The sequence below is a fragment of the Panulirus ornatus genome, chromosome 32 (genome assembly GCF_036320965.1).
Source record: "Panulirus ornatus isolate Po-2019 chromosome 32, ASM3632096v1, whole genome shotgun sequence".
NCBI classification, from domain to species: Eukaryota; Metazoa; Arthropoda; class Malacostraca; order Decapoda; family Palinuridae; genus Panulirus; species Panulirus ornatus.
In genome coordinates, this window is record NC_092255.1 from 26,184,008 (window position 1) to 26,199,799 (window position 15,792).

The 15,792-nt window shown below is 41.5% G+C and overlaps 1 protein-coding gene across 3 annotated transcripts in view; it reads right to left on the minus strand.

Annotated features, from left to right (window-relative positions):
* Positions 1 to 9,475, minus strand: part of LOC139759210 (facilitated trehalose transporter Tret1-like) — a 44,743-nt gene extending 35,268 nt beyond the window's left edge. For all 3 annotated transcript variants that reach the window (XM_071681288.1, XM_071681287.1, XM_071681286.1), the window contains exon 1: positions 9,121 to 9,475. In XM_071681288.1, the coding sequence (XP_071537389.1) occupies positions 9,121 to 9,219 (99 nt within the window). In that variant the 5' untranslated portion in view covers positions 9,220 to 9,475. The remainder of the gene's footprint in view (positions 1 to 9,120) is intronic.
* Between the last annotated feature and the right edge of the window lie 6,317 nt (positions 9,476 to 15,792).

Sequence of the window (15,792 nt, forward strand, 5' to 3'; positions counted from 1 at the left end):
AATTGATAGTTATTCATAAACAGCCTGAACAACACATAATGTTATCATTACTGTACTGATAACAACCATGATTCATAAAACCCTAAAATCTCTATTGGTTGTCATGTAATCATGTTGCGCAAGGTCATATTCATGTTGTTGCCAGACAAGGGATCTGACGCTCCTTGGGATGAGATGACACAGTTCTTCAGAGGTTCGAGTAAAAGGACGTGCTGGTTGGGAGGTAATGCACAAAGCCCTAACGTCGCTGTCAGCAGTCCAATGTCTGGGTAAAATGTGAGATCAAGTTAGGTTATTCTCGGCAACAAGTCACCTCGTTCTTATGTCAAATAAGGACATAGCTCTACAAACTCTTCGTATATCGCTGATGTTATCAAAAATACTGATAGAGATCAGCGAATTAGTTAAGCAAGACAATCGCTGATACAATCAAATTATGATGAAAGGTAACGTGACAGTCTCATTAGATTAACATCCTAGTCAGTCCCGAGAGTCACGAGAAAAAAGTTCACTCATCAGTAAATGTGCAATTACATTCTGCTTCACAGTCTGTTTACTGCGCCTGATGAAGGACACGTCCAGTGATTGCTCTCAGTACCCAAATTACAAGATTATACATATATATATATATATATATATATATATATATATATATATATATATATATATATATATATATATATATATATATAATATATATATATATATATATATATATATATATATATATATATATATATATATATATAATATATATATATATATATATATATATATATATATATATATATATATATATATATATATATATATATATATATATATATATTTCAGTTGATCACACACGTGAAGAACTGACCAATGAAACTCGTTAGAAGAATAAAAAGCAAGAGACCCGTTATGCTCACATTGCAACTACCACAAAGAAGACAACGAGCACTTGTTACTCAATTGCCCGCGGTACAATAATTTGTTAAGGGGAAACAGTTTTACACGTGTTGCCACGTCTATTATGCTTGTGCCATGTTTTTTCGCATGATGCACACCTTGTCAGTGCATTCAGTTATGGCATATGAAGCGCTTATGGTAAACCAATAGAACATAGTTTGTAGGTTTTGGCTGTGAGTGTGGGCTCTGGTATCAATACATTGTACATGATAGCTTTAGGGTGGATGTGTAGAAATGAGGCCGTAATCTGATCTTACTACTATCTCGGTAAGGTGAAAGAGGCAAAAAATATGACATATATAACATTATCATACCTACTGTTTTTCAGTGGCAAGATAGTGCGACGCCGCTAGGATGAACAATATGACACAAGAATATCTCTGTTTCATAAGTGATACACTGGTTAGGTTAGGTTATCCTTCACTTTGTTGCAGTCATACATTGTCACGAACTCTAACACAGACATGACCAGTACTATTATTTAATGCCACACGGAGAACAGAAACACAAGACCGAGGCTTGTGGGATCTATTGCGTGCCAGAATGGCAACAGAGATCTCTGTTTTATATCATATTATCGCTAGCTGTGGTAGATGTAACCTAAGATAAATCCCTACCTTACTGTCTCTGCGAATATCACCCACGTAAAAAGGACGAGAACCTTCTGTCTATCTAGTTGTATGGACTTGGCGGAGAGTTAATATTCTACAGGTTTATTGACTACAAGATTACTATTGTATCACGATATCAACTAAATGTTTTAGCTTGAGACAGCAAATATGGCGCCTTGCTTGCTGCATCATTTAGATTCGCATTTGCTCCCTTGTATGATGATAATGCAGACTACTGACTTGTTTGCTGGTAGACTTAACGTTGGCATTTGGTATTCCTGGGAGAAACTACAAGTATAATTCGAAAAGTCTTCATAACGTGATAACAAAAAGCTAAAAATTAAAATCAGGCAAATTCATATTTACATAACATCTTTTTTGTGTACATTGTGTTTTCCTGTAAATTCACTATAAAAGTCTTGTAATGATACTTACGTAATTTACAGCAATCATAACTTTTTGCTTTTCATTCTTTTCTTAGAGAAATCCCAGTGTCAAGTATCTATACTGGCCGTTAAATAAATATATCTACTGGTGGTCCATAAGTACACTTCTGGTCTATGAGTCAGCCACTAAGGTGATCATGATAATTACCGACTGAAACGTGCAAACCGAGCGAGAGTCAATCAGTAAACTCAAGATGAATACGTAAACATTTACGTTGGTTGAAAAGCACTTCAAAATGTTTACAACTAATTATCTCAACAGATCGACGACGAAATATTTTCACAGATGGACGATATGTAAGCGTCTGATGGACGATATGTAAGCGTGTGATGGACGATATGTAAGCGTGTGATGGACGATATGTAAGCGTGTGATGGACGATATGTAAGCGTCTGATGGACGATATGTAAGCGTCTGATGGACGATATGTAAGCGTCTGATGGACGATATGTAAGCGTGTGATGGACGATATGTAAGCGTGTGATGGACGATATGTAAGCGTGTGATGGACGATATGTAAGCGTGTGATGGACGATATGTAAGCGTCTGATGGACGATATGTAAGCGTCTGATGGACGATATGTAAGCGTCTGATGGACGATATGTAAGCGTCTGATGGACGATATGTAAGCGTGTGATGGACGATATGTAAGCGTGTGATGGACGATATGTAAGCGTGTGATGGACGATATGTAAGCGTGTGATGGACGATATGTAAGCGTCTGATGGACGATATGTAAGCGTCTGATGGACGATATGTAAGCGTCTGATGGACGATATGTAAGCGTGTGATGGACGATATGTAAGCGTGTGATGGACGATATGTAAGCGTGTGATGGACGATATGTAAGCGTGTGATGGACGATATGTAAGCGTCTGATGGACGATATGTAAGCGTCTGATGGACGATATGTAAGCGTCTGATGGACGATATGTAAGCGTGTGATGGACGATATGTAAGCGTGTGATGGACGATATGTAAGCGTGTGATGGACGATATGTAAGCGTGTGATGGACGATATGTAAGCGTGTGATGGACGATATGTAAGCGTCTGATGGACGATATGTAAGCGTCTGATGGACGATATGTAAGCGTCTGATGGACGATATGTAAGCGTGTGATGGACGATATGTAAGCGTGTGATGGACGATATGTAAGCGTGTGATTGTTAATATTTGGAATTCGACTGAGTGAACTATGGGGCAGAGCTCCTCAATATCTTTAGTAATTTTCTAGTTGAAGATACCAAGTTTTTTAGTCAAAGAAATAAATAACGTACATAGTTTATTATCTATATCTTAATATCCCAAGTGGTAATATCATCGCCAATTACAATTTTAACAACTGACTGCACGCGTCTGGCAAAGCATTACGGGATTCCAAATGCTTCTGGTTATGGCCACCAGCAAGATAGCCACCGTATGTCAGGTTGTATAATGGGAGGTCTGTCTCTTCGAAAAACTTCTCAGCGTTCATTAGTTGGGAGGATGGACTCATCCTACTAACTACTGAACGCTGCGCAGCCTTGAAGCTGCAGGAGCACGTGAAGAGGATACAGGTTTATAATAATATATAAAATAAAGATAACAGTATCAATACTTCTAGCTAATTTTGTTTTAGTGTTATTCACTTCCCTGAAAAGAATGGTAATGCTATGAGCTGAGAAAACTTTAAACTGGGATTATCTCTGTCCTGAATGCATCACACTTGTCTAAGAGTTTCCCATCATCTTCACTATCACAAACATTTAGCCTTGAAAGGACCCAATGCTCTGTTACTGTCTGTATTCCTTTTTAACTTCTGATCAACACCACCGCCCCTTCCTCTTGCTCTCTTCCTTACCTCACTTGGCAATATCTACTGCGACCCACTCAAATGTGCATGGCATGAGCAGGCAGCTAACACGGACACTCACAAATCTTTATAGAAGGAGAGATATGAGCTGTGCCTAGACCCAAGAGACCCAAAACTGACTCTGTGGCCTCCTTCTACCCACTACCACATGCGCACACATTAACACTCATGCGGTCTCGAGACATGATTACAGGAGCAGCAAAACAAGGATGATCTGTGTCGCAGCGTTTGGAAATCAGAACTGTTGGGATGTGGGGAATACAATGCACAAGATGAAGAAGTTCAAATGATTGTTCAATCATTGACTATTGTATTCTCGAGTCGTAAGAGGAGGTTACTAACGCGATTACTTTAAGCACCTTGGTAAATCCAATAAAATCCTGGCCACCGTAGCCTAAGAGGGAGGCAACAGTGCCGTTGCACTCAACAGATTCCGCCGAGAGTGCACTGAGAAACGTGAGTAAGTAGGTCTGGAGTCTGTACTAACAACAGTAATTCGAGAACCCCCTACGTATGTACGTATCTCTATACCGACCGTAAGCCTTTATTCTTTATTTCAAGCCACGTTCCCTACAAAGCAGTTTTCTACCGACGACCGCGCCCCCAGTAGCCTGTAACCACGAACTTTCTGCGGCCTCCCACGCCAGACAAATAACACGTGACCTCTGTCAACTTTTCAAGTCATTTCAATTCAACGCTATTGAGACGTTGGAGAATCCTGCCCAATTTGTTCATGGGATGCCCACGTGGACACCGACCTTCCATCTTATGAAGAAACATGGCTCTGAAAACCTCGAAATATTAAGAATGGAAAATATTTCGCTATACCAATTAAAGACAAACTTATCATCCTCGAGATCCAAGCTTTTTCCTTTTTATCAATTTCCTCTGCCCTTATTCCTGTTTCAATCAAAGCTTAACCTCGATGAGGACATCTGTTAAATGACTGGACTCATAGGAATATATATATATATATATATATATATATATATATATATATATATATATATATATATATATATATATATTATTTTAGATCTATCTTATTATACTTTGTCGCTGTCTCCCGCGTTTGCGAGGTAGCGCAAGGAAACAGACGAAAGAATGGCCCAACCCACCCACACACACATGTATATACATACACGTCCACACACGCACATATACATACCCATACATCTCAACGTATACATATATACACACACACAGACATATACATATATACACATGTACATAATTCATACTGTCTGCCTTTATTCATTTCCGTCGCCACCCCGCCACACATGAAATGACAACCCCCTCCCCCCGCATGTGCGCGAGGTAGCGCTAGGAAAAGACATCAAAGGCCACATTCGTTCACACTCAGTCACTGGCTGTCATGTATCATGCACCGAAACCACAGCTCCCTCTCCAAGGGGAAATGAAACACGATAAGTTCCCAAGTGCACTTTCGTGTAACAATCACGTCAGGGGAGATACAAGAGATAAATATGTCAGTTGATATACAACGAAGAGACGTAGCTAGTTCGCCATTTGGTAAACAAGTGATTGCCTGATTGTAGGTCGGGTGCGATCGAGTCTGGCAAAAAGAGTTTCAAACTTATTATGTGGATAAGAAAGGGAATTGTTTGAAAATTCTCCTACCAATAAAGCTATCCAATTTATATAAACCTTCACCAATATCAATGTTACAATTCTTTGTGAATTTAATACAATTATCATAATTCTTAACATGGTCAAACAAAGTATTTGATTCTTGTCCTATTCTTATACTACATCTATGTTGCTTACGTCTATATTCTAACTTGGATCCAAAAGAATATATCTTTTCAAAATCATCATCAATAAACTCTGGACTGCAAATACGTAATGCTCTAAGGAACATAAGACTGGACTGATGATAATCTGTTATGTTGAGCTGAGTAATAATGGAAATATGAGCATACATTGGTAGGTTTTCTGTATATGCTAAACTTAAACTTGTTTTCATCCCTATGGATCATGCAATATAAAAAAGGTGACGTACCATTATTTTCATTTTCTACAGTGAATTTGATGGAAAGTACAAAATTGTTAAGTAAAGGGAGAAAAGTTTGAAAATTTTCATTAGATGGCCAAACACAAATTTGTGAACATCCTTTACATAGCTAAACCAGATTGCATTAGAAGGTAAGATATCCTTTAGTAACTTTGTTACAAAGTATTCCAAAGATTACTTAAAACAGGTGAAAGAGGGTACCCCCATTGCCATACCAAGTTTTGAGCATGATTTTCTCCATGAAATTTAAATACAGTGTTTTATACACAATTTTATCAATTCAATAAAAACAGATTTTGAAACAGGTAAATGATATCACCCAATACATCACCCAGAAGTACCAATTTTGAAGTGAAGCACAAAATCATAGCCTACATTTCTTTCCAAGTATGCAGCATCTACTCCTTCATGAATGTAGCCTTAATGCACATAACCATTAATGACTCGTCTTGTCCGATAAACTTCAGGGATTGTCTTTGTCGTTGTGGTCGCTTGTCCGTAACGTTAAATTTTGTCGTTAAGATCCAACAGGACCGACGACAATGGGGAGGAAGAATTTTGCCCGCCATGGGATGACGTAACAGGAATGGACGACTCAAGCAGGACAAGACAATCTCGATGATACGACGCCGCGAGCACGATAACGTGACTCCTGAGAACAACAGAACGAACCTTGGGTATGAAGGTCTTGGCTTTGACCTGATCCTTATCCTTAACGGCCACATCATTATACTTAAAAGTCGTATGATTGTGCTGACGAGTCGCAGCGAAGTGTTCAAGAGTCATACCAATGTGCTCAAGGGTCGGACTGTCATGCCCACCAGAGTATCAGTGGGCCTTTGAATTTGCACTTGTGCTTGCTCGTCTGGTCCGTTTGCTTAAAAACCAGAACTTCTTTTTCTCTTGGAAGCCAGCGTGGGTAAATCCCATACCTAAGAAGGTTGATCGTTGTAACCCCTCTAAGTAACGTCCTGTTGTTAGACATCTACTGTTTCCCAAGTCTTTGAATCCCTCAACTCCCGTATCCTCAGACATCTTGAATCTCGAAGTCTCTCAGATGATCATCATGGCTTCCGTAAGGCGAAGAATCACCTTTCCTATCTCACTAATGTCTGGTCATCATCCCTAAAAGATCTGGGGGAATTCTATCCACTTGCCCTTCACATATCCAAAGCTTTAAACAGTGTGGCATCGGGGTCGAATATATAAGCTTCCCTCCCTCACTTTGATGACTCATATCTAGTTTCCTCTCTGGCCTATCCATCTCCGTGGTTGTTGATTGATCAGACTCTCCACTTTTCGCCGTTTACAGCGGTATCCCTCAAGGTTCTGTCCTGTCTCCAACACCTTTTCTCTTTTTTTTCTTTTTCATCAACGATTTCCTGTTTTCCACAAATAACCAAATGCACTCGTACGCTAACTCAACACTGCATTTCTTCACATCCTTTAATTATGATTCTTCTTCACTTACTCGATCTGGATCTCGTCTCGACACAACTTTCTCAATAAATTCATGACTTAGACGGGATATCTCAAAAGGATAGACGAAACTTGGTTAAGTTAAACGCCTCCAAGACCCATCTTCTGCCCATCTCTTTAAGCGAAAATTCCTTACAATATTCCTCTCTCCTTTGACGATTCTGTGAGTGAACATACTTGGTTATTTGGTAATTACTGTAACATCTACTCTATTTTGGAAACCCTACATTACGGAATAGCTAAGTCTGCCTCTAAGAAACCGAGAGTCTAGTTTATTCTTTTTCCAAACAGTTGCTTCGTGTATACAAAGGTTTGATCTGTCCTTGTATGGAGCATGGCTCTCACAGCTGCAACAGCTCTAGCTCTGCATTCTTACTTAACAGAGGTGAGTCGAAGGCGGTCCGACTCATATATCATACTTTCCTAACTGATTTCGAAACCTGACCGGTTTGCTCTACGCCACAATATTGTCACACTGTCCATCTTCTACAGGGATTACTTTGGTTTTGCTCCCGAGAGTTGGCTGCCTGTGTGCTCCCAACACTAGATCTAGCTAGATCACGCAATTCTCGGCAAGCTGTTACGTCATATAATTAGGGTGTGGCCGTCGGCAACTCAAGGGTGGGCTATTTCCCTACACCACGAAGTTTTCAAACTCGCCATCCTCTCATGCCTACTGGGCTATTTCCCTACACCACGAAGTTTTCAAACTCGCCATCCTCTCATGCCTACTGGGCTATTTCCCTACACCACGAAGTTTTCAAAATCGCCATCCTCTCATGCCTTTCCCTATAACTATGATGAACAAACACATTTTAGAAGACAGATTTTTCACTTGCTCCAAAATTCTTTAATACTTTCCTTTGTTTCTTCTTTTTCCCTTTCATAATCTCTCTATTCCAACAATGGCCCGGCCTTGATGTGGTCTTTTGCCCATGAATGAAGCCTCCAACATGAAAAAATCGGGCTGTGTAATTGACTTAATATATCTCATGTACTTAGTATTTGTAGGTCCTAAGTATGGAGGTCGAACATGATATATGCCCACGTGTAAAGTGAAACATGAAACAATGCTGGGTTGTAATGATGATGCAACACAAAGCATGGTGGGTGTATGGATGACGCTACATATTAAGGTGTATGATTGACGCTACATGAAATATACAGATATATATGGGTGATGCAACGTGATACATATATGGGTGTATGGATGACGCAACACAAAACATGCATGAGTGTTGTGGCTGAGGATTACGTGAGTTTTTGGCAGCGGCAGCGGAGCCTGAGGAAAGATGCGAGTGACGCCCGGAGGGAGTTGCCAACGGCCGCCTTCGACACCACGACGATAAGTGTCAGGTGCCAAAGGTTTTATTTAAGGCCTTACATTACTGAGCAATACACTGATCCTGACATACGTTACACCTCGTTGGTTTAGTTAACGAATCCCGAAATAACACAAGGCTAAGAAAATGAAATCAACTAGATATAAATTTACATAAAAACTGTCAGCATTAAACAACAAAAAATTTCAGAAAGTATTGGGACGAAGAATCCCCCGTAGATTTAAAGCCAAATCTTACGGTGCGGCTAAAGTAAATCAATATGCTGCACATTAGCCACAGGAATCGAGATCTTATGTCTTTACGGTAAAGGTCCACTTACGTTCATAGGATTTTCGTTACACGTTATTCTCACTCATCATGTTCACTCATGCTCTTTAACTGATCAATACCGTGAAGACTTACTTGTGTAAAGACTCTGCTTTTGACCTTAGGTGCCTCCGGGTGCTGAGCAAGGTCAAGTGAGGGAACTGCGGTCTTCTCAGTGTCCGATGGCTTACACATGTTGTCTTTGGTCCACAGATAACGTGTCGCTGAATTATCGTTCGGACGAAGTAATATCTCTCTGCTATAAATACAGTAAGTAAATCAAATGAACGATATAAAATCTCGAAGTATACTGTTACTAGATCAGTCAGGGGAATGTTCAGGTGGATTACCGTCGAGGGATGGGTCCCTCAACAAGTGTCTTCTTTGAGGCCAAGAATAAACTCTATACAGACAACGGAGCTGCGACGCTGTCCACCACCGGCCGCTCACTGGCTTGCCCAGAGATCTAGAGGTGCCACATGGTTAAGACAGATCTCCCCTTCTCCCCCCTACCCCCACCAGCCTCGCTGACGTCAGCTGCTGGGGTAGTGAGACATCTCATGAGCGCCGTGGGGAGATTCCGAGGACGTTGATGCTTCCTTACGCAGTGGAATAATACCAGTGGCAGGCGAGGGAGGCTTGCTGGTAACGCGTCATGGCTGCTAGGAAGAAGCAGCAGATCGGTCATCCTAAATTTAAGCAATTACCATTGTCGTTTGTCATTAGTGGCTCAAGATACCTAGCAAGTCACTACAACACCTTCGGGAAGTCTCGTTGTTTTGCCATGACGTTTAGTTTAACAAGAAACAAGACAAATACTATTGATACTGGATCTCGCCATTATCCGCCCCAGCCAATTCATTCCGTTGTATCAAGTTAAATTATACGTCTGTATCAAGACATACACAATACCCGCCATGAATAATATCAGCTGATACACCCATGCCCACTCATGTTCCTCCCCTCTTAAGATGCTGGCGACTGACGAAATCCTCAGCCTCACTGCAGACATCGCCTCAGCTGATGGATGTTTTCCACGGTTACTTATAATAATGCTACTTCCTCCAGTCGTTATTATAATGCTACTCCTTCCAATCGTTTAAGAAACAATTGGGGAAGGAATGGCGAATCAATCAGTCCTTGTAGAGCAAGTAGAGGCTGAGCCTTTACGTAATTTCACATACGTCCCATCACCATACATGTCACGTATGTCCCACTACTGTACGTGTATCTGGCGTCACGTACGTTCCACCAATGTACTGTACGTACAGCACAGACTGTAGTGCAGTGTGTGACACTGGATGCATCATTCCATCGGCAGAGAATATTATCGTCTTTCCCTGTACCATGGAAGATGTTGATATATGCTGCAGATGTTATGGCTGTTAGTTACTCAGTGCTATGTCTACTTTCTTATCTATTAAGTCATGCATTTCTTCGTAAACATTACGAGGGAAGTGGACGTCGGGTATACAAGGGTCTACTGACACAAAGAGTTTGGATGATCGACAGGAAAATATTTCCAAGCTTTTCTGTCGTTTTCCACACGTCTCTCCGTCTGCTAGTCTTTTATCATAGTAGCATTTGTCACCAGAACCACGAGAGATTTCTTTTCAAGCAGGATGTTGAAAACAGACAATGGAAAGTGAGCTTTATGATTCGGAATTAATATATAAAGATCTAGGTCGCCTCTATACCATATGCACCATGTTACCACAGAGCCTCACGCTTTTGAAACACACATCATATCATCGTAAAAACTTACGCTAATATAACAAATTCAAGTGGACTTCATTCATCAGAAGACTAATTTTGACTTTATTCCGACTGAATACTGCCAGATACTACAAATTGAGGCCTTAAAGACAGTAGTCACATTTCCTACTGTTTACGAAAACATACACACCATGATTGCCATACCTTCTGTTCGTTTCTCTAGTATAAGATGACTGTGAGAAGCGGGCAAGTGGGAAGAAAAAGCTAGCGGTCAGTGAACGTGTACAACAAACACGTAACTGTGAACGGATGAAATCCTCTAACATTCTGACTTTGCTGTGGCAATATAATGATGATGTTATGAGAACTGCCACTGTGCACAAGGCAATTATGACTGATGGTCACAAGGAGAAGTCAAGAACAACCTGAAGGACAATGTTGTTTATCAATAAAAGATGAAAAAGAACAAAAAAAGATTTCTTTTATTTGAGTTCACGGCCTTGAATGATTAGTCTCCAACTAGTCAACACTGGCAGTAGGGACCCCTCTCAAGGACTTCTGTCATCAACCACCATCTTCACTATCAACAACCTGAAAAGTACGGTACTGCGCACCGTCGGCCGTGGTCGTGCTCCACACCGACTTCAAGCACGGAATTTCATGACTAGACACTGTGAAACACTCATCCCAACACCGGCAAAGTGAACCGACGACGTCGACTCTCAAGTCGTTCTCACGCACTGATACCTGATACACAATAATGAAGGTGTTTTCGTTCACACTGTCCCATTCTCAGTACTTTATATTTGTTCTTTTGACGACTCTATCATCATGAAAGAAACTGAAATCAAGTGAAGTTGAAAAACACTATGAAGACGTTGTTGTCCACACGCAGCAATGGTCAGACAAACGGTCAGTAAGAACATGTCCTGAAGTACACACAGTCGTGGATGAGAGAAAACGATGCAACAGACGTTAACTGGTGAGAACAATGGACCGTCCGTAATGTTTATTTACCACTATGAAGCTTACTGCTGGGTGGGCATGACTGACTGCTTGCTCCCAGCTATCACATATGATCCTCAGCTGGCTCATTGACCGTAAATGGATCCGGCCCTCAGTTGGCTCCTCATGGGCCTCATCTGGCTCCTCATGACCCTAAGGTGCCCTTCGAATAGCACTTCATCCCTCTCAGCTGCCCCTTAACTGGCTCTTTATGGTTATTTGCTAGCTCGTCATAGCCATTTCACACGCCATTAAACTCGGGCTGGTTGTCTGAACACTTCAGGCATCACAAAATACCAAATTTTTAAAAGAATATTTGAGTGATTCGGGAAGATCTCTGTAAATGTAACATATAAAATATAAATATAGCACGATGTCTCCGGGTGTTGCTTGGAAGACAACTTGTTCTAACCAATCAGGCTGCACAGGTTGAACTTGTGATATACCTGCTCTGAGTAAAGAATTCCATGCTATAAAGGTTTTCTACGTACTTACTCTCGCTCACTACTATGACACAACTTCCACGGCCAGCAACTGCATCAAATCGACCGGATAAAGACTAAAATACATTAGTTCAATAACTTTAAAGCTATTTCATTTGTAAAAATTCAGTAGGAACATGACCTATGTTATAGTTACCCCTTTCAAAATATATCATACCATTTTTTTTATATTTACATTAAAGAAAATGTAAAGTCTTAAAGGGGTACTTTTACTTGCATCGTCTGTCATCGTGGGTTTGGCTTACCAACGCTTCATTTTTGTCTACAATCTATACAGCAACACAGGGGGCGAGGCTCAAGCACAGGGGATATGCCAGTAAATTGATTATATTTTCTTTCACTAAACTTTGCAAGAGAACCAAAAGAAGAGTTGTATTTGTACAAAAATATATATTTCTACAGCTGCCAACGAAAAGCGGTGAGGCTGTAACTTTTGCAACATCTTAACTATGTTGAGAGCATTACGTGATGTTATTCTTATGACTTACTTGACTAAAATGGAAACAACTAAATCTGCGTTTTAAGTGAATAAAAGAAGGATGAAACATGCATTATTGCTGAACTTAAGTCAATTTCGCTTCCATATTATTAAAACTGACACGCAGGTGATTGTTCTTATAATCATTATGTATTTGGAGGGTTACTTCAATGCAGTCAGGAGTTTTCACTGGGAGAATAAGGCATAAGTGCGATTATGAATGCAGAATGGTGAGTGATTCTCGGTGAAGGTGGGAATGGTGTCATTGTAATTGATCTGTTTATGGGTGGGGCGGTGAGGGAGGTGAATGGAAAGGTTTTAAAGGAAATGACAAATCTACAGTATGGTTGGATGGGGGGGGGGGGGGAGGAGGCACGAGCAGTGAATCAGCTGTTGTTTGCACATGACACGTCTCTGGTGGAACAATGAGCAGAGAAACTCTAGAGGCTGATGACAAAGTTTGGTTGAGTGAGCGACAAGGAACAAGCTGAGAGTAAATGTGAGCAAAAGTGTATTAATGGGGTGCATCAGGAGAGAGTGAGAAAGGATGGAGTCAGTGCAAGATGGCATGGGGAGGACTTGAACTATTTTAGGTACGTGGCACTGGACTTGGCAGTGGTTGGAACCATGGAGCTGAACTGTGTAGTAGGGATGAAGAGGGGGCTGAGGTGCTGGGTACACTGAGGAGGTTCTGGAGGAAAAGGTCAATGCATATCTGCGGATCTAGTATAGTCCCGGTGCCATGTGGATGCCAGTCAAGGGCCTTGAATGAAAGGACGTCGGACGGTGATATGTTTTGATACATTTGATTTTACTTGAAAACTAAATGTCTGATGATATCTGGAGTGCGGAGGGTTAATCGTGTGGAGAATGACAGTGTAAGATACAGGTGTAGTAGTGAACACAATCTGACCCAAATTTACTGAAACAGTTCGGACATATGATGAGGATGAGCAAGGAAACATGATAAAGGGGATATATGTTTCAAAAGAGGAGGGGGGGCAAGGGCTAGGAGGATAACTAGAAGGTGACGAAGTGATGAGTGAGGCAGGCTTTCGGGTACCGGCAACTGAACCTTCAGAAGTGTTAGTGGCGTGTGCATTGAATAGAATGAACTGGATCGTGTGGGATATGGGAGGTGGTGGGGGATGCTGATAATGGGTTGAACTTGGCTGTGGATGGCATCCTACACGATGACTAGAAAATGTAGGTGTGCTGCTGAGGCCAGTATGGTTCGTCTGTACCTTCCCCCTTGCGCCCTCCACTTCTAAATCCTCCTACTCAGTCTTGTTTCCTTCATCACCGCCTTTTGTCCAAATTATTTTAGCACGTTCTGGTCAGCTCTCTCAGTTGGATAGCGACTACTACCGCACCTCGCTCTTGCACTATACATCCATCCTTGCGGTTAGGACAAATGATGGGCCACCTTGCTCACACGCAACACCGTCTCGCTCAAGGGCTTATGTTTCATATTTCCTGCCTTCCATTTCTATATGGTGCATATATAAAATTTCGACCTGCGACTATAAGTGGAAATCCAAGACCGGGATTGTCTAGTTGCTTGACCATAAAAGTATGTTGACACGACCAAATAAAGCAAAATAAAAGTAATTACCTTAATGGCAAGTGGTGTGTGTGTGTGTGTGTGTGTAGTGTTTTCTGTTTACATGTATTATAAAATACTGAATAGCCTTTTCTATATACATGTAATTCTTACATACTTGATCAGTTCCAAGAATATATTTTGGCGTCCAGACAACGACGAGGTTAGCAAGGTGAAAGTTTGGGTTGTGTTGTGTTGGGCCACGTTGACACACCTGGTGGAAATAAAGACCTGAAAAAAACCCAGGATAGCTAAATAACTGCCTCACTTTTAATCGACACCTCCGACGATAAAGCTTTACTTCAGTGATAACTGGGTAATGCTGAAAGAATTCGGGGCGGTGGGAGTGATGTCAAGCTTTCAGCCCCCAGCCTTAAAGCAGAACATCCTGGGCTCCCACGACGTCAGCTATTGCCTGCATAAACACACACACACACACACACACACACACACACACAGCAACCCCTGCGTCAGCCAGTCTATGTCATATGTGTATAGTTTGGCTTTTGTTTCCTCCAACAAGTGAGGACTTCGTGATACGTTCCTCGACGATGTTGCACTAAATCAGAATTTCCAAACAGGGAAAAGTCTCCTGGAACAAACACAACTTGACCACTTGAGTACGACAATGACATCCTGACGACTCAGGTTATTCAGCAAGCAATCATACCCAGGGATTGTCTCGTCGTGTTCATGGGTCGACGTACCGTCGTGTTCATGGGTCGACGTAACGTCGTGCTCAAGTCGTTAAGGATGCCTGGACCTTACATGCACGTATGGTATACGTCATCCCGAATCACAGCTTTACAGCCTCAGTCTGGGGAGCACCAGGCCCCAGGTAAGTGTAAATGCCAACATTTGACACAATAATTAACATAAATGTAACATGGCCGTTCATGTGTTAACGACGTCCGTTAATCTTCCTCTCTCGGTGATGTCAGGAGCGAGTGATGACATCAATGGATGACACGTGTCAACCTTCTCTTACATCATCCCTTGTGCTGCTCAGCCGGACACTCGCTCAATCTCCACCCCTCCCCTCGTCATAACCACCTGCCTCTCTCTCTCTCTCTCTCTCTCTCTCTCTCTCTCTCTCTCTCTCTCCCCTACGTGTGTGTATATATTGGTATGTAACTCCGTTTTATATACCTGCAGAAGAAACTGCCCAGTCTCTCTCATCCCAACTTCTCAAAGCGGCTATCTTCTCAAACTGATCAAAGAAATCCTGTGCCTCTCTATAAACTCTGGCACATGATTCACTCCGGCATCCACATCATTACCAGCTCGCCTGGAACCCATCCGTGGTGCATCAGGCTCTATCTTTTTCAACCTAATATCTTCATCTGTCACTATCTGCATTTAAGCTTTTTAAAACTCAAAATCTCGTTTCAACCTCTCTAACATTACACGTTCACTGACGCCCATCTCTGCATCAAGGTCAACATGACCCTTTCTTCCTCGTC